The sequence below is a fragment of the Oncorhynchus gorbuscha genome, linkage group LG15, assembly GCF_021184085.1.
Source record: "Oncorhynchus gorbuscha isolate QuinsamMale2020 ecotype Even-year linkage group LG15, OgorEven_v1.0, whole genome shotgun sequence".
NCBI classification, from domain to species: domain Eukaryota; kingdom Metazoa; phylum Chordata; class Actinopteri; order Salmoniformes; family Salmonidae; genus Oncorhynchus; species Oncorhynchus gorbuscha.
Window position 1 is genome coordinate 20,543,944 of NC_060187.1, and position 24,743 is coordinate 20,568,686.

General features: G+C 43.1%; 1 protein-coding gene across 1 annotated transcript; it reads left to right on the forward strand.

Annotated features, from left to right (window-relative positions):
• The first annotated feature begins 620 nt into the window (after window positions 1-620).
• On the forward strand, window positions 621-24,267 carry LOC123996475. Its single transcript, XM_046299842.1, has 16 exons — window positions 621-810; window positions 6,118-6,246; window positions 7,039-7,194; window positions 7,341-7,479; window positions 7,880-8,049; window positions 8,400-8,534; window positions 11,476-11,661; window positions 11,832-12,020; window positions 12,103-12,368; window positions 13,758-13,900; window positions 15,443-15,664; window positions 16,848-17,093; window positions 17,382-17,506; window positions 19,937-20,296; window positions 20,497-23,157; window positions 23,473-24,267. The coding sequence occupies exons 1-16, from the start codon at window positions 748-750 to the stop codon at window positions 24,265-24,267; spliced, it is 5,985 nt and encodes a 1,994-aa protein (XP_046155798.1). The 5' UTR covers window positions 621-747.
• Window positions 24,268-24,743: the final 476 nt, after the last annotated feature.

Below are 24,743 nucleotides of genomic sequence, written 5' to 3' on the forward strand. Positions count from 1 at the left end.
TTCCATATGGTACTAGGGTTTGAATAATTCCACACGCTGCAAATAACACTCCACTAATTCTCACTGGTTTTTACACAACAATCCCACCCAAGACAGGTATGTGTCCTAAATGGCAAACTGTTCCCTATATAGTGTACTACTTTTGACCAGGGTCCATCAAAACTAGAGCACTTTATAGGAATTAGGGTGAAATTTGGGACTGAACCAAGCTGTAATTCACAGCTGGCTTATCAGACAAGCTGACGTTGATGACTCTGTTTTCCTTTGTTGATGTTTTATCAACTGAGAGTGAGTCTGTGTCACAAAGTGCACCTTTCTTCCTATGTAGTGCACTACTTATGACCAGGGCCCATACGGCTCTGATCAAAAGTAATGCACTATATAGGGAATAAGGTGCCATCTGGGTCACAACCTAAGACAGGCAGAGCCAGTTTAACAGTGTTACTGCGACCGCCCTGGCTGGAAGGCACTATAAAGTATACCAGCCTGCCAGCTCCCAGGAACACACCTTTCAAAAATATTCACCTCGAGGAAGAAAGGGGGAGAAGGGGTAAGCTACATGCTGTAGCTGTCCAGTGTCCCTGAGGAGAAAGTACATAAGACACCTCCCTCTCCTCATATTTAACACCCCCCTCATGAATTCTCAAGACTAAATTCTACATTCTGAGGGAGAGAGTAAGACTAAAGAGAGAGGGGGACTGTACTGTACATTAACTGTCTGTATGGTACAGACTCTATAACACTGTCATGGCTAGGGCTAGGGTCAGGCATGCAGGACTCTGCCTGCTGCTTCTGCTGATCGTGGCACTGGTGAGTACCCCTGGCGCTTTATTGAAATATCATCATTTATATTGAAATGTCAATAGAAAGTGTTGAAGGAGAGCCTGTTGTTGCAAGTAGATATTTTATGCTTCAGGTTAGGTAATTTGATTGCAATCTGCTGTCTTGTATTAGTCTTAATTAGGCATGAGCCTTATTAAATGTGCTTTATAAAAACACCTTTGATCTTGTGCCGCAAAGCTGGAAGCACAACTTTAAACACTGTTGATGCCTCTTTAGCAGGGTTCCCCAACTGGCGGCCCGTGGGTGGTTTTATTTGCCCCACAATCTTTAAAAGAAATAAAAATACTAAAGGAAACAATTTTTTTGTGACACAAAAGACTGAAAACACCAGGAAATCAGCTCCAAGTGATTTTAATTGAGGAAATGTGTTCCCAAGTATTCCCACACATAATAGAGAGGCACGTGATCGTAAACACATGTAAGCAAGGTTTAAAATGATTATGTTTTAGTCAAACATTATATCTGTTTGGGCTTCTTGCGGTCAATTTGCAGTCTAGAAATCATTTGTAATTATGTTCCGGGCCCGTGACCATCCGCTCAAGAACAAAATTGTCCCGTGGCTGAATGTAGTTGATGATCCCTGCTCTATAGCTGAAAGAAGATAGTGTCAGAGAACATTCTCTTTTTCTAATTCCAAAGTTGCTTGTGCAACTATGTTGACAAACAAGTTATTGCAGAAGCCCATTCAATCCATGCAGACAAGCACAATGACCATCATTATGAGTGATTTATGCAGTGAAACAATATACTATGCATGATTCTTCAGTGTGGTTTCATTCTTCTAGTCAGTGCTGTGTGTTGTGAGTCAAAGAGGCTAAGTGGTATTTTACTTTGGTCTTTGTTGCATCTTGGTCTTTATTATTGCTTTAATCCATTAGCCATTGTAATCTTATATAAGTGCTGTTTACACTGAGTGTACGAAACATTAGCAACACCTTCCTAATATTGAGTTGCACCCCCCTTTGCCCTCAGATCAGCCTCAATTTGTCGGGCATGGACTCCACAATGTTTCGAAAGCGTTCCACAGGGATGCTGGCCCATGTTGACTCCAATGCTCCCCACAATTGTGTGAAGTTGGCTGGATGTCCTTTGGGTGGTGGACCATTCTTGATACACACAGGAAACTGTTGAGGGATAAAAGCCCAGAAGCATTGCAGTACTTGACACACTCAAACCGTTGCGCCCTTCCATATCTCAATTGTCTCTGGGTTTAAACATCCTTCCTAAATTTGTCTCCTCCCCTTCATCTACACTGATTGAAGTGGATTGAACAGGTGACCTTGTCAGATGATCTGTTGTATAACAACATGGCCTGAGTGGTTCAGTGTATAGTCTGAGTACATAATGTACAAGTAAGTGGATGGTAGTTGCAAAGAAACAGCAGCTCGCTCTGTTGAAACATCAGCCTTTGCAGTAGGTACACAGTGTCTGCCTCCATAACACCCCGGGAAGGTATGGAACAGTGGTGACACCATAGAAAATCATAACTTGTTCCAGGTGCCTCTCAACCGACCTTAACCCATTCCAGGAACAGCACAATACAAAACAGAGAGAGAGGGAGAAGCTGAAAAATGCAACCGCTCATTCACATACCTGTAAAGTACTTCCAACAGAGTTATTTTTGTTTGACATCCAATGCAAATAATATAGGTCACTAAAAATCAACAGAACATACACACACTTGTTGGGAAAGGGGATACCTGGTCAGTTGCACAACTGAATGCATTCAAATGAAATGCGTCTTCCACATTTAACCCAACTCTGAAGCAGAGAGGTGCGGGGGGCCTCCTTAATCAACCTCATTGGCTGGAGGTTAAATGCCTTGCTCAAGGGCAGAACTTCAGATTTTTCCAATTTACTGGGTCAGCGATTCAAACTAGCATCCTTCCAGTTACTGGCCCAATGCTCTTAACCACTAGGCTACCTGTCGCCTCATTGCAACACCATGTACTGTTCATGTAGCCTCATGCCTCAGGTTGAAAACATACAGTATGATTGTCATTTGCTTTCTACAAAATAAAAATGTGAGTGTAAATTGTTAAAACAATTTGCTAAGAAAACTTGGGGGGGTAAATAAAATCATCCAAGGGGTAATTTCAGCCCGCTGGCCGCCAGTTGGGGAACCCTGCCATGCAATCAAAAGGGGACCTTTGCGCTCAGAAGCTTGGCTGGTGCGTAAAACTCACAAACAGAAACAAAATGTCTAATCGGTCCATGCTCAAAAAGATGTAACATAAAGCTTACTTAATATTTTTTTCACTACATCAGGTATAGCGTACACAGATGTTTAGGCATTGCAGACTTTTTCAGTGTGCAGGTACAAATCTTTTTAATTCAAAGCAGCATTTGTAGGGAACACAGGTGGTCAACCGATGAGCAGCAGGTGCTTCTAATTAGGGTTACCACTCATCTGACAATCAGGGATGTGACTTCTCTGGTCTATCTATATATATATATAATATATAAGAGTATTTATTTATCTGATCAGACAGAAAACAGACGCAACCTGTCTGTAGCCATAATCCACCTTATTTCTGTGCCAACAGTCAGTCAGCCAGTCAGTGTCAGTCAGTCAGTCAGTGTCTCTCTCACACACACACACACACACACACACACACACACACACACACACACACACACACACACACACACACACACACACACACACACACACACACACACACACACACACACACACACACACACACACACACACACAACTAGCAATGAAGAATTGGCTCAGGGGGGCCAGAACTGATTGAATTGGCCCGGACTGATTGAATTGGCCCGGAATCAGATGTCGGACTTTGCATGAAATCAAAATGAATGACTGCCCAGAATCGGCCCAAGTACATCGGTCCGTTTCCATCTACCGGAATTTTATACTTACATTTTATACATACAAATTATATCCATCCACAAAAAAACATTTTGTGTCGGAGGAAACACCATACACCTGGTGACCGTGTCAGCGTGCATGGCCAGCCACAGGATTTGCTATCACCACGATGGGACAAGGACATTCCGGGCGGCCAAACCCTCCCCTAAGTCGGGCGACGCTGGGCCAATTGTGCGTTGCCTCATGGGTTTCCCGGTCACGGCCGGCACAGGCCTCGAACTAGCATCTGTAGTAGCGCAGTTTGCACTGCGATGCAGTGTCTTAGACCGCTGCGCCACTCAGGAGGCTCCATCCACAAAGTTTTTAATGCTTATCAGTTGCCTTGCACAAAGTATTGAAATACTAAAATACTACTTAAACAGGACTCTTAAAGAATTTAATTAAAATGTTAATTGTATTTTTTGACCACAGAAACAAAAATAAATAAATAATGAAATGTTAATTATATAAAGCAGCCTGTGCAATCATCTGCCAGAGAGTAGCCCCAATCGTCCACAGCACCAAGTAATACTTTTGGGCCAGATAACTCACACCGGAATCGGCCCGAGCTCAATCCCCAAATCCAAGCCATAAGTAATACTGCTGAAGACGGCCTAGACTCGGGCCCCATGACAACGGCCGAGTCTGACTATCAGCCGAGTGTCCCGAGGCCCAGATCCACATTGCTAGCTGGGCTCTCTCTCACGTTCTCTTTGTCTATTTCTCTCCCTGTCTTTCTCTCTCTCTCTATTTCCCCCCTCTTGTTCTCTCCCTGTCTATCTCTCTCTATTTCCCCCCTCTTGTTCTCTCCCTGTCTCTCTCTCTCTATTTCCCCCTCTTGTTCTCTCCCTGTCTCTCTCTCTCTCTCTCTCTATTTCCCCCTCTTGTTCTCTCCCTGTCTCTCTCTCTCTCTATTTCCCCCTCTTGTTCTCTCCCTGTCTATCTCTCTCTATTTCCCCCTCTTGTTCTCTCCCTGTCTATCTCTCTCTATTTCCCCCTCTTGTTCTCTCCCTGTCTATCTCTCTCTATTTCCCCCTCTTGTTCTCTCCCTGTCTCTCTCTCTCTCTCTATTTCCCCCCTCTTGTTCATAAAAAATCATCACTATGCAGTGTTTGGTATTAAAGTGTAGGTGATAGGCCTCCCAGGTGGCGCAGTGGTCTAGGGCACTGCACCGCAGTGCTAGCTGTGCCACCGGAGACTCTGGGTTTGCGCCCAGGCTCTGTCGCAGCCGGCCGCGACTGGGCCTAGCGTCGTCCGGGTTAGCCGGTAGTGATATCCTTGTCTAATCGCGCTCTAGTGACTCCTGTGGTGGGCCGGGCGTAGCCTCTGTCCAGAATGTCTGGGTTTATCACCACTTTAGGGCACCACTGTGGTGCCACCAATAGAGGGCTTGAGAACGTTCATAACAACGGCATGATGTGACGGAGGTGCAACCTATAAATAGAGTATTAGCTCAAAAGAACTGAGAGTTCCTGCACCTAAATATGACACCCAAAATGAGTATTGGCACCTACTGTATTTCAGTCCAAGTCAAGCACTAGCCTAAACATGCATACAGCATCAGATGGAATTCATAGCAAGCAGTAGGGAGGGGGTGGGAAAAGAAAAGGATATATACAGTATTGACCATTATAATAATACATTTTATTTGGCCTTTCAGGACACTCACATCTCACACTGACTGACTGATTTATGTACAGCACTAGATTGTTTTTCATGTAAGCCTATGTAAATGAATTTGAATTATGCTTGATTATTTACTGGGGGGCTATAAAAGCAAATTGTTTATTAAAAACTACAAGGAGTTTATCACTTTCAAAATAATGGGCACGTTCTGACATGTGGCACTTCGCACTGATACCATGTGCAGTAAACAGTAGCTATCGCTGTGTTGACTAGGCTACACTGTGTAGGCTTCTCACCGTTAGCTAGCTAACTAAGACTCACTAGCCAACTTGGTAATCAAAAAACAAGTAAAATGGCCAAACAAAGCTCACTGTTCCATTTCTTCAAGAGATCGGGTATATAAGAGGGTGTTGGAGCATTTGCCAAGTTATTTGACATCAGTGATTTTGCCATGAATGGCCTTCAGTCCCCCTTTATACCAATCACTGATTGCATTGATCTAATTGAGGGCCTTAAAGACAATGATCAGAACTACAACAGTGTTTTTATTCAACACTTTTAGAAATCATGAAACACGCTTCTCAACTTCTACTCGCAGGGAATACGTTATTTATAATAAGGGGGAGGCCTATATGGAGAAAATCAGAACTCTTATTATATATGAAAATAGGCAAATGCATGGAAACAATATTTATTTCTAGTCTAGTGTACACAGACGTTAACTGTATAAGATTACCTGTAACTCTGAATGTGCTCTTTTGATATTCCAGGTTATCAGTGCTGACGCAGAAGCAGAGATGCGAAGAAAGAATCTCAGGAGACAGAAGAGAGAATGGATCCTGCCTCCTGCCAAAATCTACGAGAATACAGACTACACAAAAAGAGAGTACATTGCCAAGGTCTGCTAAACTAAGACACCAAGCTAAACATGACTAATCATAATGACTACTGAAACAAGATGAAATCCGCATAAAGTGAAACTGCGCCACTGTTCGCACATTTCTTATTTTGTTTAGCTGTACTTGATTGAGCTTGCCTGGCTGGCACAATAGAATCAATGTAATAGTTCCAAAAGTGCAAACCCACCCCACCCGTCTGGCACCCCAGGCAGGCTCAATAAAATAAGTATTTGAAAGAATACAACCACTATTTAAAACTCAGGTCTGTGGATGGCATGAGAAACTAAACACTTGGAGGAATGAAACCAGGGACAGGTTTCTAACACATGGTTGCCAGAATGGCATTGGCAGGCAAGGCTGATGAGCATAAGTATGGGTATTATGTTCACTTGGTTCATGTGAGAAAAGGAGGCAGAGATTCAGGTTGCCAGCCTGTTTCATCTAGAGAGACATAGAAGTTGATTGTTGTGATGCTTATTCGGATGCAAATAAGCAGTTGGGCGTAATCCTTAATCGTGAGTCTCTCCATCCTGGCAGAAGTGGTTTGAGTCCTATGGAATTTTAACACATGATAAACAACTATACTGACAACATAGATACATATAATTAGATGAAATACATGTCATTAGAAATAATTAATTGAGGCATGTAAAAAACATGTTTTTAAGACGTCAGGCCATAATAGAAACGTTTTAAATGTATGGATCATTGAGGAACTCCACAAGTTATATTCAGGTGTGATTATCCCTTTGTCTCTGTTTCCTTATGTTTGAATGTCATTTGTTTGTTCAGATCCGCTCTGATAAGGACAAAGAGGCGAAGGTGGAGTATTACCTGGCAGGGAAGGGGGCTGACAAAACCCCCTTTAACCTTTTTATTGTCAACCCCGAGAACGGCTTTGTACGCATCACTGGCATCCTGGACCGGGAGAAATGCCCCATGTACAACGTGAGTCTCCTTGACGTTATGAAGTTGTCATCTATAAGAATTACATTGCAGTTATGACTGCAGCTTATAAGGTGCTTGTTAATATGTAACCGAAACAATATAACCCATATATATTTTTTTTAAATATTATTTCCCCCCTGTCCCAGTTGACTGGAGTGGCCAGGTACAGAAACGGGACCTTGGCGGAAGCAAATATTCCTCTGCAGATTCATGTCATTGATCTGAACGATAACTCACCTTATTTTGATCTCCACTCTGGGTCCATCGCAGAGTCCAGCCAAGCAGGTACATGACATTTTTTTAATTGTCACATACATCTGATAAGTGCAGTGAAATGTGTTGTTTTACAGGGTCAGCCATAGTAGTACAGCACCCCTGGAGAAGATTAGAGTTGTGCCTTGCTCAAGAGCACATTGACATATTTTACACCTTGTCGGTTCGGGTATTTGAACCAGCAACCTTTCAGTAACTAGCCCAACACTCAAACCGCTAGACTACCTGCCGCCAAATGCCATATAAGACAGATACCCTCTTCTCATTGGTGCTGCACAATCAGATTGGACATCATCCGATGTACCACACAGTGTTTAACAAATCCAGAAACACATAGAGGCTGCCTCTTGCCTTTGGAAGAACATGTCTCACAATGTCCTCTCCCATTGCCCCCTGCCCTGTGAAACATCAGGCACAGAAATCATGCAGATCATTGGGAAAGATGATGATCAGGAGGGGAGCATCAACTCTAAGATCCATTACAAGATCCTCAGCCAGAAACCAGCAGGGTCCGGAGCCATGTTCACCATCGATGAGAATACAGGGAAACTCTTCGTCAAGGATGCCACACTGGACAGAGAGGTGCACTTGATGAGTCCTTGACAGCCCTACAAACTGTCTGTATCAGAGGAGGCTGCTGGGGGCAGAACGGCTCATAATAATGGCTGGAACGGAGCAAATGGAATGGCATCTGGAAACCATGTGTTTGATACCATTCCACTGATGACAATCCAGTCATTACCACGAGCCTGTTCTCCCTAATTAAGGTGCCATAAACCTCCTGTGGTCTGTATGGTATTTTCAGACTATTTGGTAGCCAGAAGAGTCAAGTATATACCAGGCAAGCTCAATCAAAAGCAGCTAAAATATTAACTGAACAAAGGTCTGATGTGAAATAGTGTATGAAAGTCTCTTTGCTCTATCTTTTCTAGACTCACGATTCGTACACTATAATTGTCCAAGGGACAGATATGGGCGGGGCAGCTGGAGGCAACACGGGAACAGGAACTGTGGAAATAAAGGTCCTGGACATCAATGACAACATCCCCACACTGGAGAAGGGGCAGGTAAAAGATACAGCCTCGGTTTCAACCTTTCCTGAGCTTGTTTTACATGCTGTGTTTTCCATGCTGTGTTTTACATGCTGTGTTTTCCATGCTGTGTTTTACATGCTGTGTTTTACATGCCACTGGGTCACAATCTGGGAATGATATTAATGATGAATAATACATGTTTATAATACATTTCCTCATTTTACTGATGTTATCCTTCAAATACATACAGTGCCTATAGAAAGTCTACACCCCCTTGAACTTCTAAAAATATTTTGTTGCGTTACAAAGTGGGAATAAAATTGATTTATTTGTATTTTTTTTGGCCAACAATCTCCACAAAATACATGTCAATAGTGATTAATGGAAAATAAAACAAATATATTTTGATTACCTAAGTATTCACCACAATGAGTCAATACTGTTATGCAGGTGAATGAGGACCCAAAAGCGACTTAACAGAAACAGAGTTTATTCCAGTCTTTAACAAAAACGATAATCCTGGATACTATCACAGGTAAAGTCAAAACAGGAAAACTGAAACCCTCTAGTCAGTAGAGGGGAACAACTGGAGATGCGACCACAGACTGCAGGTCGCTTCGGGCGCAGGCCGTAGCTGATATAGACACCTGCTCACACGCAGCATCTGAAGAAGGCAAAAACACGACAGGACGGAACAAGGACACAGAACAGCAAACAAGGATCCGACAAGGACAGAAGCGAAAACAGAGAGAGAAATAGGGACATAATCAGAGGGCAAAATAGGGAACAGGTGTGAAAGAGTAAATGAGGTAGTTAGGAGAATGAGGAACAGCTGGGAGCAGGAACGGAATGATAGAGAGAGAGAGAGAGAGAGAGAGAGGGAGGGGGAGAGAGAGGGATAGAAAGAGGGAAAGAACCCTATAAGACCAGCAGGGGGAAACGAATAGAAGAGGGAGCACAGGGACAAGACATGACAATCTATGACAAAACATGACAAATACATGATAGAAACACCATTGGCAGCAATTACAGCTGTGAGTGTTCTTGGGTAAGTCTTATAAGAATGTTGTAACTTGTATTGTGCAATATGGTACATGTTCATGTCTTGCCATAGATTTTCAAGCAGATTTAAGTCAAAAATGTAACTGGGCTATTAAGGAACTTTCTCTGTCTTCTTGGTAAGCGATTCCCGTGTAGATTTGGTTAGGTTATTGTTCTGCTGAAAGGTGAATTCCTCTCCCAGTGGCTGGTGTAAAGCAGACTAAAGTAGGCTTTCCTCTAGGATTTTACCTGTGCTTAGCTCCATTCCATTTCTTTTCATCCTGAAAAACTCTCCAGATGTCAAGCATACCCATACCATGATGCAGCCACCACCATGCTTGAAAATAAGGAGGCAGTTACTCAGTGATGTGTTATGTTGGATTTGCCCCAAACATAAGGCTTTGCAATTTTTAATTATTACTTTAGTGCCTTGTTGCATACAGATGCATGTTTTGGAATATTTGTATTTTGTATATTTGTATTCTTCTTTTCACTGTCATTTAGGTCATTATTATGGTCACTACAATGTTGTTGATCCATCCTCAGCCATTGAACTCTGTAGCTGTTTTAAAATCACCAATGGCCTGACATCCCTAAGCAGTTTCCTTCCTGTCTTGCAGCTCAGTTTAGAGGGATGACTGCATCTATGGTGTGTCTGCGTGGTTTAATAGATTATACACAGCATCATTATTAACTTGACCACGCTTAAAGATATATTCAATGTCTGATTTGTTATTGTTACCAATCTATCAATCACTGCCCTTCTTTATGAGGCTTTCGGAAATCTCCCTGGTCTTTGTAGTTGTATCTATGCTTGAAATGCATTACTTGACTGAGGGACCTTACAGATGTTGTATGTATGGGGGACAGAGGAAGGGGTTGTCATTCAAAAATCATGTCAAGCCCTATTATTTCACACAGAGTGAGTCCATGTAACTTATTATGTGATTTATTAAGCCACATTTTTCAGTGGTGGAAAAAATACCCAATTGTCAGACGAGTAAAAGTATAGATACGTTACTACTACTTGAGTAAAAGTCTAAAGGTATTTGGTTTTAAATATACTTAAGTATCAAAAGTAAATGGAATTGCTGAAATATACATAAGGATCAAATGTAAAAGTATAAATAATTTAAAATTCCTTATATAATGCAGCAGATGGCACCATTTTCTTGTTTTAAAAATTGACGGACAGCCAGGGGCACACTAAAACACTCTGATATTAATTACAAAAGATGCATTTGTGTTTAGTGAGTCCACCTGCCCAGAGGCAGTAGGGATGAACATGTGTTCTCTTGATAACCATTTTCCTGTCCTGGTAAGCATTCAAAATGTAACAAATACTTTGGGTTGTCAGGGAAAATGTATGAAGTAAAAAGTACAATATTTTCATTAGGAATGTAGTGAAGTAAAAGTTGTAAAAAAAATAGTAAAGTACAGATACCCCCCCAAAACTACTTAAGTAGTACTTTCAATAATTTTTACTTAAGTACTTTACACCACTGCAAATTTTACTTCTGAACTAATTTAGGCTTGCCTAAACAAAGGGGGTGAATACTTATGCAACGACTATATTTTAGTTATTAAATTTGTAAACATTTGTAGAATTTTATTTTCAGTTTGACATTACAGAGTATTTTGTTTAGATCAATAACAAAAATTACAATTAAATATATCTCAATCCCACTTTGTAACGCAACAAACTGTGAAAAAAGTTCAACGGGGTCTAGACTTTCTATAGGACTGTATCTGGCCGCCATTCAGCTAGCACAATCAGATGTCAAACTATAGCTTGGCATTTATATTTGTACTGTACCATTGTAACGTGGGGGATTAAACAATAAAGGGACCTCAGCCTGTTAACTATGGCAGATACATACTGTATAACATACTGTATATTTGTTGAGACTGATCCCTGCCATTGTTCTGTCAGTATGCAGGGAACGTTGACGAGAACATTGCTGATGTCATTGTGATGAGGATCAAAACAGTGGACAGAGATCTAGAACACACAGATAACTGGCGGGCCGTCTTTCACATCACCCAAGGCAACGAGGACGGACTCTTCTCCATCGAGACGGACCAAGACACCAACGAAGGCATTCTGAAGCTGATCAAGGTATGACTGGACTTTAAGACCTCACTCAATGTTGTTTGGACATTTTGAGCTTATGTTATCTGACTGTATTTTCACATATGGTTTGAGTTGTCAAACTCAGTTCTGTAGATGCCTATTGACGCAGTATGTCTAAGAGTTTAATATATTTTTTCCTCATCTCAAACCCACAGGCAGTAGATTTCGAGGAAGTCCAGAAATTAGAACTTGGAATAGTCATTGAGAACGTAGCTCCTTTTGTTGTAGGGAGTGCTGTAGTGATGGATGTGGATGTTTATGCTGGGGGGGGGGGAGGGCCAGGAGCTGGAACTGGAGATGGGGCTGGAGCTGGGGCAGGCGCTGGAGCAGGGGCTGGTGTTGAAGTAGGAGTGGATGTTGGGGGAGATGTGGGGGTGAATGCAGGGGTGGATGTGAATGTAGATGCTGGAGCTGGGCCCGGGGTAGGTGTTGGGGCTGGGGTTAAACCAGGAGTTGGGCCTGGGGTTAAGCCTGATCCCAATGGGAAGCCGAAACCAAAGCCAAAGCCAAAAGGGGGGGAAGAACTACCCGATTTCGATCGCAGTTAACAACATGCCGGAAGGTCCAGCATTTAAGCCCAGCACCAAACCTGTGCCTGTCTCTGAGGATCCCAACAAAATGCCGAAGGATGGAGTGATCGCCTCGTACCCTGCTGTGGACGGAGATACAGGGGAGCCTGCTGAGGACGTCAGGTTAGTGGGTTGACCAAGGAAACGAACAGAAACGGGTAGAATTATCAGTCTGGTGATCAACAAGAATATAAAAGCTAAGATGCCAAAAACATAAGAGGGTGATTCCTCACAAAAGTAAAACAAAAAAAGACCACGTTTTTGAGGATTTCCACTAAATGTAATCCATAGACGGGTCCTTTGCAGGAAAGATTGTTGACATTTATTTGACATTTGCATCTTAAAAAGCATAACTGAGAAATTATTTATTTAATGATGACATTTTGTGACATTTCGGCCTTACCCAGCCCTCTTTGAGACTCCATGTTTTAGGTGTTACAAAGCTAAAGTTGGTGTAGTATTTTGATTTCAATTACACATTTCTTACATACATTTAAGAATATTTAAAAAATAACATTTTGATTTGGCAAATGTTTCTCTACATTGTTTAACATAATACTCTACGGGCATTTCAAAGTTCCATAGTGGGATCACTGTTAGTTTTTAACGTTATGGCCCATTTTATACAGAGAAATTGGAAAAGTAGGCAGTGTACCCAATCACATCCCTCCTTTTACTTGTATCATTGCACATCCTGCAGATAACTTGCAAAGGGCGACCATTTGTTATCCTTTTCACGTTCACTCTGTTAGTAATGCTTACAAATTGGGTCATAACACTAAAAATAGCAGATCCCACTTTGATATGCCTGTAGATTATATTATGTTCAACAATATATTGACACATTTGCCAAATCAAAAATGGTATATTTTCAATATTCATGTTAATATTCATAAATGTGTGTAGGAATTGTTTTGAAATGTGTATCTTTTTTAATTGAACCTTTATTTAACTAGGCAAGTCAGTTAAGAACAAATCATTTTTTACAATGATGGCCTACCAGGGAACAGTGGGTTAACTGCCTTGTTCAGGGGCACAACAACAGATTTTTACCTTGTCAGCTCAGGGATTTGATCCAGCAATCTTCCGGTTCGCTCTAACCACTAGGCTACCTGCCCAGCGGCCTTCGATCCAGCAACCTTCCGGTTACTGGCCCAACGTTCTAACCACTACAGGCTACCTGTAGTGGTAATTTGGAAATCAAATTACTACTACACAATTACAGAGCAAGCGGTAAAGTTTCATATGACACCAACTTTTACTTTGTACAGATTAAACATGTCTTTTTACAAATATTCCAACTTCAATTAATTATTTACACTTTAAGATACAAATGTCAAATATCTGTCTACAATCTTTTCCCCAAAGGACCATTAGCCTAAAATCCAAAATACTGGTATTTTTTGTTCTTGTTTCATTAGGAATCGCCCAAGAGTTGACATATTCAGACTATTAATGCATCTGTAAATTGTCTTCTTAATATTAATCCATATTCCTTACTGCATTTTCCAGGTATGCCAAAGCCTATGACCCAGACAACTGGGTGACCATCGATGACAAGACAGCTGAGATAAGACTTATCAAGACGCCAGATCGAGAGTCTAAGTTCTTGGTGAATGGGACATACTTTGCTAAGATACTCGTCATTACCCAAGGTACTGTAAGATACTTTAGTGTCTAGCTAGGGCTTAATACAGAAATTGACTAAAATACTGACTGTCATCTTCATTCTTCTTCATTCTTCTACATTAAAATGAAGGATAGCCTGTTAGAAATTAGCCTCAACTGTAACTGTCATAAATACTTCTCATAATTCAAAATGATCTTTTTGTCTTATGCTGCTGGCCCAGGCCTTGCCACTGAGTTTCTAATCTAATACAGCTGGGTGTGTTGCTCAACTCTCCTCCTCCCTTAACAAGTTCAATGTTTATGAGAGCGGGTGGAAATATTTGCCGGAGATAATTCATCTTGGAAAAAGCACAGCAGAGACCGGTCCTTTTAAACAGCTTAACTATTCAGGGTGTAGGCTTATTGCTCAACTAAGGGAATCAAATGTGATGACGATGGAGAGATGCCTGTCAAAAACAACAGCATGAAGCAACACGTCTATCCATCAGAACTGAAAACTAATCAGAGTTTATCCAGAAAATAAAAATGGATATATACAGTGCCTTCGTAAAGTATTCAGACCCCTTGACTTTTTCTGCATTTTGTTACGTTTCAGCATTAATCTAAAATGGATTCAATTAAAAAATTAAAAATCCTCAGCAATCTACTCACAATACCCGATAATGACAAAGCAAAGCAAACAGGTTTTTAGATTATTTTCCTCAAATGTATTAAAAGAAAAATCTGAAATACCCTATTTACATAAGAAAATAGACCCTTTTCTATGAGACTCGAAATTGAGCTCAGGTGCATCTCGTTTCCATTGATCATCCTTGAGATGTTTCTAATTTGAGTCCACCTGTGGTATAGTCAATTGATTGGACATGATTTGGAAAAGCCTGTCTATATACGTTTCAACAGTAGACAGTGCATGTCAGAGCATAAACCAATCCATGAGGTCAAAGGAATTGTCCATAGAGCTCCGAGACAGGATTGTGTCGAGGCACAGCTCTGGGGAAGGGAACCAAAACATTTCTGCATGTATTGACTCAGGGGGTTCAATACTTATCTAATCAAGATACAGTAGAATGTTTTATCTATCTTTTACAAATGTTAGAATTTTTCTTCTACTGACATTACCGAGTATTTTATGTAGATTGTCGACAAAACATGACAATTAAATCCATTTTAATCCCCTTTGTAACAACAAAATGTGGGAAAAGTAAAGGGATGAGAATACTTTCTGAAGGCACTGTAAACTACAATGAAGGTCCCAGAGCTACACAAAAGGTGATATCTAGAACCGTGCAGAATCCTTTCCACAGAAGGTTTAACATGGAACCCAAAAGCATTGTTCTTGGAACCAAAAAGGGCTCTCCTATAGGGACAGCCAAAGAACCCTTTTGGAAGCATTATTTTTAAGAGTGTATCAAGCAAGTACTGTCCCTGTGGTAACACTTCACTCAATGCTGAAAGGTACAGTATAATGCAATATGATCCAGTTACAATGCATTATAAGACTTGTCATTAGTATGCCTGAAACGGTGGTCTGTATGAGTTTGACTATGAAAACATCTATTGTTTTACAGATATGCCCTCTAAGACAGCCACGGGCACCATAGCCATCCAGGTCCAAGACTCCAACGACCACTGCCCCATGCTGACTACTACCTATGAGAGCGTGTGCTCGGGCAAACATACGGTCAACGCCACCGCGTTCGACGAGGATGTCTCGCCCAATGGAGCTCCGTTCACCTTCACCGTGGTGGCTGAGGGAACACGTGGCAAATGGGAAATAGAACACATCAATGGTAAGAACAGTACAGGAACATTTACAGTGCTTTCAGAATGTATTCACACCCCTGGACTTTTCCACATTTTTGGGTGTTACAGCCTAAATGTAAAATGGATTAAATTGCTATTTATGTGTCACTGGCCTACATACAATACAGTACCCCATAATGTCAAAGTGGAATTATGTTTTTCAAAATTTGTACAAATGAATTAAACATTTAAAGATTAAATGTAATTGAGTCAATAAGTACGCAACCAATTTGTTATGGCAAGCCTAAATAAGTCGGGGGGGTAAAAATGTGTTTAATAAGTGACATAATAAATTGCATGGACTCACTACATGACTTCAATCTGCTTGAAAATCTATGGCTATTTATAAATAAAAAACAAAATTGTGCCGTCTGGTTGGCTTAAAATAAGGAATCAGTGTATTTTAGGAATTACATTTACTTTTGAAACTTAAGTATATTTCAAACCAAATACTTTTCGACTTTTACTCAAATAGTATTTTACAGGGGGACTTTCACTATTACTTGAGTCATTTTCTATTAAGGTATCTTTCCTTTAACTCAAGTATGACAATTGAGTACTTTTTCCACCACTGTCAACAACCAATTTGACAGAGCTTGAAAAGAACAATGGGCAAATATTGTGCAATCCAGGTGTAGAAAGCTCTTAGAGACTTACCCAGAAAGACTCACAGTGTTAATCGCTGCCAAAGGTGATTCTAACATGTATTGACTCAGGGGTGTGAATACTTATGTAGATGAGATATCTGTATTTAATTTAAATCCATTTAAAAAACCTGTTTTCACTTTGTCGATATAGGGTATTGTGTGTAGATTGGTGGAAAAAAATATTTTATCCATTTTGAATTCAGGCTGTAACAACAAAATGTGGAATAAGTCAAGGGTATGAATACTTTCTGAAGGCACTGTCCATTGTCTAACTGTTTCTCACTAGGAAGAGGAACTAGACAATGATATTTCTGCCCCCTTAACTGCTTGCAATTAGCACTCAAACCCCTCACACCAAAAATTATATTAAAACAAATGACATAAAAGTATGAGCTTACCAACATAAATTAAGTTAATATGCACTGTAATGATGCAGTCAAACATTTCATCCATATTCATGGAGATTCATAGTATCTCTCTCTGTTTCTCTCTCTCTCTCTCCCTACATCCCTCCATATCCTAGGCACGACGGCTGTCTTGCGATCTACTGAGGCATTATGGCCGGGTGAGTATGAGGTGAGGTTGGCGGTAGCAGACGAGCAGGGCCTGTCCTGCCCAGAGCCACAGGTGTTCAAGGTGGAGGTATGTACCTGTTTGGAGGGGGAAGACTGTGGCTCCAGGACTATCCGTTTACGCCAAAAGACCACCGACGCCATAATTGGTACCCCTGCCATCGGACTGCTCATCTTAGCCAGCTGTGTTCTGCTACGTGAGTTGGGCTATGCTAAAGACACTCATATTTCACACACACACACACACACACACACACACACACACACACACACACACACACACACACACACACACACACACACACACACACACACACACACACACACACACACACACACACACACACACACACACACACACACACACACACACACACACACACAAGTTTATTAGGAATACACATCAGTTCATATAGACACAACACGTGCGCACACACACGTTCATACTCACCCTGAAGTGTGTCTCCTTGTCTCTGTGTTTGCAGTGGTACCTCTGATGCTGCTGTTCTGTCAGTGTAGAGGAGCCTTCGCTGACCAGTTCACTGACCTGCCGTTCGATGCCAAGGAATACCTCATATCCTACCACACTGAGGGAAAGGGAGAGGATAAGGTGATGCCTTCTTCAAGTTCCCATATTGACATTGTAACTATTTTGTCAGCTTATGTCAGTTATGAGATGTATAGCTTATTATATGTAAAATATTCACAATTACAAACATCAACATACTGTATGTGACATACCGTAATTTCTGGACTATTAAGCGCACCTGAATATAAACCGCACCAACTGATTTTTTTTTAAATATGTATTTTGTATATAAATAAGCCGCACATGTCTATAAGCCGCAGGTGCCTACCGGTACATTGAAACAAATGAACTTTACACAGCCTTTAAACGAAACACGGCTTGTAACAAAAATAAATAGGCTTTAACGAAATACGGCTTGTAGCAAAAATAAATAGGCTTTAACGAAACACGGCTTTAATTTTTGTTACAACAGTAGCCTACCAAGAAAGTCATTGATCACTATCTTCCTCCTCCTGTGCACTGAAACCACTGAAGTCATCTCCTTCGGTGTCGGAGTTGAATAGCCTCAGAATTGCTTCATCCGATGTTGGATCGTTTTCATTGTCGCTCTCTTCACTTTCAATCGGAGGCAATTTTCCCGCTGAGCTCATGCTGCCCCTTCAACAAGCAGCAGTCCAGCCTTTCGAAACCTGTTGATGATAGTGGATTTTTTGACAATGCTCCACGCTGTCAGGACCCACTGGCAGACTTGACCATAAGTTGCTCTTCGCATGCGGCCCGTTTTAGTGAAGGATTTCTCCCCACTTGTCATCCAAGCCTCCCACTGAACAAGGAGCGCCACCTTAAATGCATGATTTACACTGATGTGGAGTGGCTGCAAATACTTTGGGCCATCTGCTTTTCTTCCCTCTGAAAGGTTTGTTGTCTTTTTGCACTGAGTCAGTTCCTCACGCTGCTGTTTCCAACCTCTTATCATTGACTCATTAAGGCCAAGCTCCCGTGCAACAGCTCTATTTCCTTTTCCAACAGCCAGATCGATCGGCTTCAACTTGAAAGCTGCATCATATGCATTTCTCTGTCTTTGCCATGATGAGGGTGACAAAATGACTACCGTAATCAGAATGATGGGAAGTTTGAGCGCGCTCGATTTACATCACATTATGTGACGGTGCTCAGTTTTTTGGCGGCATGAATCTTGTGAAAGCGGGAAAAAAATCCATAAATTAGCCGCGTCATTGTATAAACCACGAGGTTCAAAGCGTGGGAAAAAAGTAGCGGCTTATAGTCCGGAAATTACGGTACATATTCAATGCTTTTACGTAAATACACTATATGGCCACTATATACACTTCTCGTCGAACATCTCATTCCAAAATCATGTGCATTAATATGGAGTTGGTCCCCCCCCCGTTGCTGCTATAACAGCTTCCACTATTCCAGGAAGGTTTCCACTAGATGTTGGAACATTGCTGAGGGGACTTGCTACCATTCAGCCACAAGCATTAGTGAGGTCGGGCACTGATGTTGGGCGATTAGACCTGGCTTGCAGTCAAGGTGTTCGATGGGGTTGAGGTCCAGGCTCTGTGCAGGCAAGTCAAGTTCTTCCACACCGATCTTGACAAACCATTTCTGTATGGACCTCGCTTTGTGAACAGGGGCATTGTTATGCTTAACAGGAAAGGGCCTTCCCCAAACTGTTGCCACAAAGTTGGAAGCAAGGAATTGTCTAGAATGTACAGTAATTGTATGCTGTAGCATTACGATTTCCCTTCACTGGAACTAAGGGGCCAACCCCGAACCAAGAAAACAGGTCCAAATTATTCCTCCTCCACCAAACTTTACCATTGGCACGTTCTCCTGACATCCACCAAACCCAGATTCATCCGTTGGACTGACAGATGGTGAAGTGTGATTCATCACTCCAGAGAACACTTTTCCACTGCTCCAGAGTCCAATGGCGGCAAACTTTACACCACTCCAGCCGACACTTGGCATTGCGCATGGTGATTTTAAGCTCCCAACAAACAGTTATTGTGTTGACGTTGCTTCCAAAGGCAGTTTGGAACTCAGTAATGAGTGTCAAAAATGTTTTTACACGCTATGCACTTCAACACTCAGCGGTCCTGTTCTGTGAGCTTGTGTGGTCTACCATTTCGCGGTTAATCATTGTTGTTCCTAGACATTTCCACTTCACAATAACAGCCTTTACAACTCTAGCAGGGCAGAAATATGATGAACTGAGGTGGCATCCTATGCAGAGCTCTTCAGTACAGGCTTTTCTACTGCCAATTCTTATCTATGGAGATTGTATGGTTGTGTGCTTGATTTTATACACCTGTCAGCAACGGGTGTGGCTGAAATAGCCAAATCCAGTAATTTGAAGGAATGTCCACAAACTTTTATTGTATGTAAAATAGGTAATTTTAAGATTGTGTTGCATTCCTATGGTTATTTGACATGTATCAACATGTCGGTTTGATTGTCTATTTGTTTTTTTGTTTTGTTGTGTAGGAGGTGCCCCTACTCAGTATTCCTACAACCGTAACTGATGGAAGGGCTGCACTAGGAACAGGATCAATTCGGCCAGCAAACATCGCCACAAAATCCTCACGTAATACTACAAACAATATACGTCAGAGCAGTGGGGTCTCCAGTGAGGACATGCATACACTGCGTCGGGAGCAGAGCCACATGGGTATGGAGATGGACGACACCTATGGACTCCAGAATGGTGGAGGCTTTGAGGCTAGTATGGGGCTGGGAAGCAGCACCATGCATTCCAGATACGCCACACACACCTCACATGTCAAACAAGACATCTATGAGGACATGGCACTCCCATGTACTTTCCTGGATGGCTACTACTCACAGGTAAATGGTTGAACATCTTTGTTATGAGGGGAAAATACTGTATTTCAATAATGCAGAAACTGTTGAAAATGTCTTATGACCACATTTGATTTAGGTCCCCAACATATACAACATTAGGTCTCGAGCATGTACAATCTAAGTTCTGATCACAAAAAAGGCACACTGTATGTCAAATGAGTCTATCTTATCCCCTCATGCAGAAAGTGACATGTGCATCTCAGAACCCTCCACTGAAAGACAGTAAGTTGGTGTATGACTACGAGGGCCAGGGCTCTCCTGTCGGCTCGGTGGGATGCTGCAGCCTCCTGGAATCTGACAACGACCTCCAGTTCCTCAATGACCTGGGGCCAAAGTTCAAGACCCTGGCTGACATCTGCTCTCCTCCAAAACCTCAACCCAAACCTCAACCCAAACCCAGAATGGTGGAGCGCATCTTCGAGCCAAAACACCCCGAAATCAAAAGAGAGAGCATCGTCACCGCCAGCAATGTCAACATCATCAAATCTTCCATTAGAAATGTCAATATCAACCAATCGTCCACCAGCACCAGCAGAGTCAATATCTCCCAAACACCTCCCACCAGTCCCCCTGCCACTGGGGTTAGTAACTTCTCTAACAGTCAGTCCGCCACTTTCCCACCGCCCCCTACGCAGACGATTCTGCTGCAGCAACAGCCTATGTACTACACCACCATGCAGCCCATGGTGCAGCCCCTGATGCAACCCATACAGTATGTACTGGCTGATGGCGGCTCTACCACCAACCAGCGTATGGTAGTGCTCAACGGGCCCCCTGTGTCTGGAAGCATGGGAAGTCTGGGAGGCCTTGTCATCCAAGGCAACAGGGTCATATCAGAGACCTCCACTAGCCCCATCAGTCCCAGTACCCCAGGAAGCCCCACCATGCTGGGGCTGGGTAGTCCCAGAAGCCCTGGGTGGATCCAAGGCTCCCTACCCAGGGGTGGCCTGGGTGGTCTGTCTGTAGTGGGGCACAGCCCTGATGGTAACTATGTTTACATGGAAAGGCGGGTTAATGTAAGTGGAGAGCCACAGGTGGGGTCTGGGGTCCCAGGTGTACCTTCTCAGGGCAGTTTGCCCAGGGGTGCATTCCTGTTGAAGGAGGCTGCTCCCCCTCAGGGGGTTTTAGGCCTGGCAGCCCAGGGTGTGGGTGGGGGTGGTGGAGGTGTGTATGGCGTTATGCCAGGACACACCTTTACAAGAGTGAGGCAGGTTGGGGTTGGGCCTATTGGGGTTGGGACGGCTGGAATGGGGCCAGGGGGGATAGGGCAGATAGTTATAGGATCGCAGGGACTCCCAATGTGGGTGCCACTGAGCCCCCCAGGGGGTAGCCGTGGACAGATGGAGGGGGCAGCGCCAACAGGTGATTCTCAACCAACTCCGGTTACTGTTGAAATACCAGAGTCCAGAGTGGCAGAGATTGAGAGGAAACTGGTGTTTGAGGGCCATAGTGAACCAGGTGCGCAAATAGAGGAGGAGGAAGAGGAGGAAGAGGAAGGGGAGGAAGAGGAGGAGGAAGAAGAGGAAACGCAGGAGGAAGAGATTGAGGAGGAAGAAGAGGAGCCTTTAGAACAGACAAAAGAAACAGCTGTGACTGAGGAAGAACCCGTAACTTTAGCTTTGGCCTCAGAGCCATCAACAGAACAGGTTGAGCCATCTGAGTCACTGGAACACAAACTAACATACCAATCCATTGAGTCAAGCCATCCAACAGATGAAGATGCATCAACTCAATTAAATGAAGTCTCTGGAGCTCTCAATGAAGAAGGCCTAGTTGACTCTGAGGACCAGCTGTCCGATGAGGATGTGTCCATGGTAGTCGAGGCCTCCTCAGAAGAAGCATCCATGTCCGAATCAGACATTATAGATTTAGTTGGTACAGATCAGCCAACTGAGGATGAAGACTCTATAGATCTAGTTGGTACAGATCAGTCAGCCGAGGAAGAAGACATTATAGATCTAGTTGGTACAGATCAGCCAGTCAAGGAAGAAGACATTATAGATCTAGTTGGTACAGATCAGCCAGTAGATGAAGAAAACAATATAGATCTCATTGGTACAGATCAGCCAGCCAAGGAAGAAGACACTATAGATCAAGTTGGTACAGATCAGACAGTAGAGGAAGAAGACATTATAGATCTAGTTGGTACAGATCAGCGAACCGAGGAAGAATCAACAGAACTGACTCTGGAAGAGGAAGTGGTTTCAGAATCGCAGGAATTTCAGCTAACGGTGGATCCCGTCACTAACGGTCAACTAGAGAAGGGTATTACTGAGACAGAAGAGATGACGGTATCAGAAGCACAGCAAGATCCAGTCACAGTTGATGACATCACTGATAGCCAAGAGGAGGGTACAGCTGAGGAGGAAATTATGTCACAGCTTCAGTTAAATGAGCTCACAGTAGATAGCCTAACAAATAACCAGGAAGAGGATGGGAAGGCACATGAAGAAGTTTTCTTAAAATCAGAATTGCTCATAGCGGCTTACAGTGCACTTGATGGCCAAGAAGAAGAGGGTAGTCCTGAGGAGGAATTGATGTCAGAGTTGCAGCAGAATCATCCAATATCACATAGCGACACTGATGTCCAGGAGGAGGGAAGTCAGGGAGATGAGGCAGCGCTGAGTGCTCAGATAGGAGAGGTGAAGGGAGAGATGGAGGAAGAAGTGGAGGAAGAGATGGAGGGAGAAGAGGAGGAAAAGGTGGAGATGGAGGAAGAGCTAGAGGGAGAGCTGGAGTCTTCCCAGGTGACAGAGGAGGAGGTGGAGGGAGAGGTGGAGGGAGAGGTGGAGTCTTCCCAGGTGACAGAGGAGGTGGAGTTGGAGAAAGAGATGGAGGGAGGGGTGGAAGAGCTGGAGGGAGAAGTGGAGGAAGAGATGGAGGAAGAATTGGAGGAAGAGATGGAGGGAGAAGAGGAGGAAAAGGTGGAGATGGAGGAAGAGCTAGAGGGAGAGCTAGAGGGAGAGCTGGAGTCTTCCCAGGCGACAGAAGAGGAGGTGGAGGGAGAGGTGGAGTCTTCCCAGGTGACAGAGGAGGAGGTGGAGTTGGAGGAAGAGATGGAGGGAGGGGTGGAAGAGCTGGAGGGAGAGCTGGAGGGGGAGGTGGAGGGAGAGGTGGAGTCTTCCCAGGTGACAGAGGAGGATACTTCTGTGGTACAGAGTGAAGCATTTGATGAGTCAGCACCAGAACAGGAGTACACAGAGGTAGATCAGGACATAGAGACATCAGAAGAGACTGAAACACTAGACTCAGAGAACATAGAGGACATACCAAGCCAGTATACTACAGGCCTGATGCCAACGTCAGGTGATGGAATGATAGACGAGGGCACTGTTGTTAGGGAGAGCCAAGTTTCTGTTGATCAAAATGTATCTGGAGGCGCAGACTTAGTGACTGTGGAGGGTGAGGTGGAGTCTGTTGAACTAGTAGCAGAAGAAGCAGTTTGTTCAGCCCTAAAGGCTACAGGTGATGTAGAGGAATCTGAAGAGGATGATGAGGTGGGAGAGAGTCTGGTCACCTCTCACCAAATCGCTGAAGTCAAAACACTAAGAGAAGAAGTAGACGATAGTGAGAATGTTGTAGGAGAGGAGATGGAGTCTGCTGTTGAGACAGTTGAGGAAGTAGAGGCTAGTGCTGACCAACAGACAGAGTCCACAGTAGCTACAGAAGAGATTGAGTCCCCTAGCGAAGAATTGGCCGAGGACCTAGAGGTGACCTCTTCAACACCAGAGGCTACAGGTGAGGTTCCTGTTGAGGCAGGTGAGGCTATAAATGCAGTGGCAGGTGCAGCAGTGGATGATACAGTAGTGGAGGCTGCAGGGGCGGCTGGTGGGTCAGAACAGGCCCCAAAGACATTGGCTTCATCTTTCCGTAGCAAATTCAGGATGGGCTCCAAGAAAGAATCTACTCCCAAGAGTCCAAAGAGTCCCACAGCAAAGTGCAAACAACAGTGAGAGCTCTTTGCACTCAGCCATAATGCGGAGAATATTTTTGTATATATCTGACTTTCTGTTTATAGGTTTTTGTTCATTGGTTTTGCTTCACAGGTTTATGTTTGTCAGTCATTGTTTTCCCAATCATAGATGATCTTTTATGTAAAGCAGTATGTTGGGTCTTTCAGCTTTTGTGGTTCTGGTCAAAAGTAGTGCACTGTGGCGCAGCGGTCTAAGGCACAGCATCTCAGTGCAAGAGGCCATCCCTGGTTCGGTCCCTGGTTCCAATCAAGGCTTTATCACATCCGGCTGTGATTGGGAGTCCCATAGGGCAGCACACAATTGGCCAGCGTCGTCTGGGTTTGGCCGAGGTAGGCCGTCATTGTAAATCTGAATTTGTTCTTAACTGACATGCCTAGTTAAATAAAAAACATAGGGAGACACTGTGGTCTGTAGTTCTCATAGGTGTCATAAAATATCATATCAGTTGTGATTCC

Coding starts and splice junctions, on each gene's coding strand:
- LOC123996475 (XM_046299842.1), top strand. CDS start 748: ATGGCTAGGGCTAGGGTCAGGCATGCAGGACTCTGCCTGCTGCTTCTG. Junction 811..6,117: donor TTCTGCTGATCGTGGCACTG/GTGAGTACCCCT, acceptor TTGATATTCCAG/GTTATCAGTGCTGACGCAGA. Junction 11,662..11,831: donor GCATTCTGAAGCTGATCAAG/GTATGACTGGAC, acceptor TCAAACCCACAG/GCAGTAGATTTCGAGGAAGT.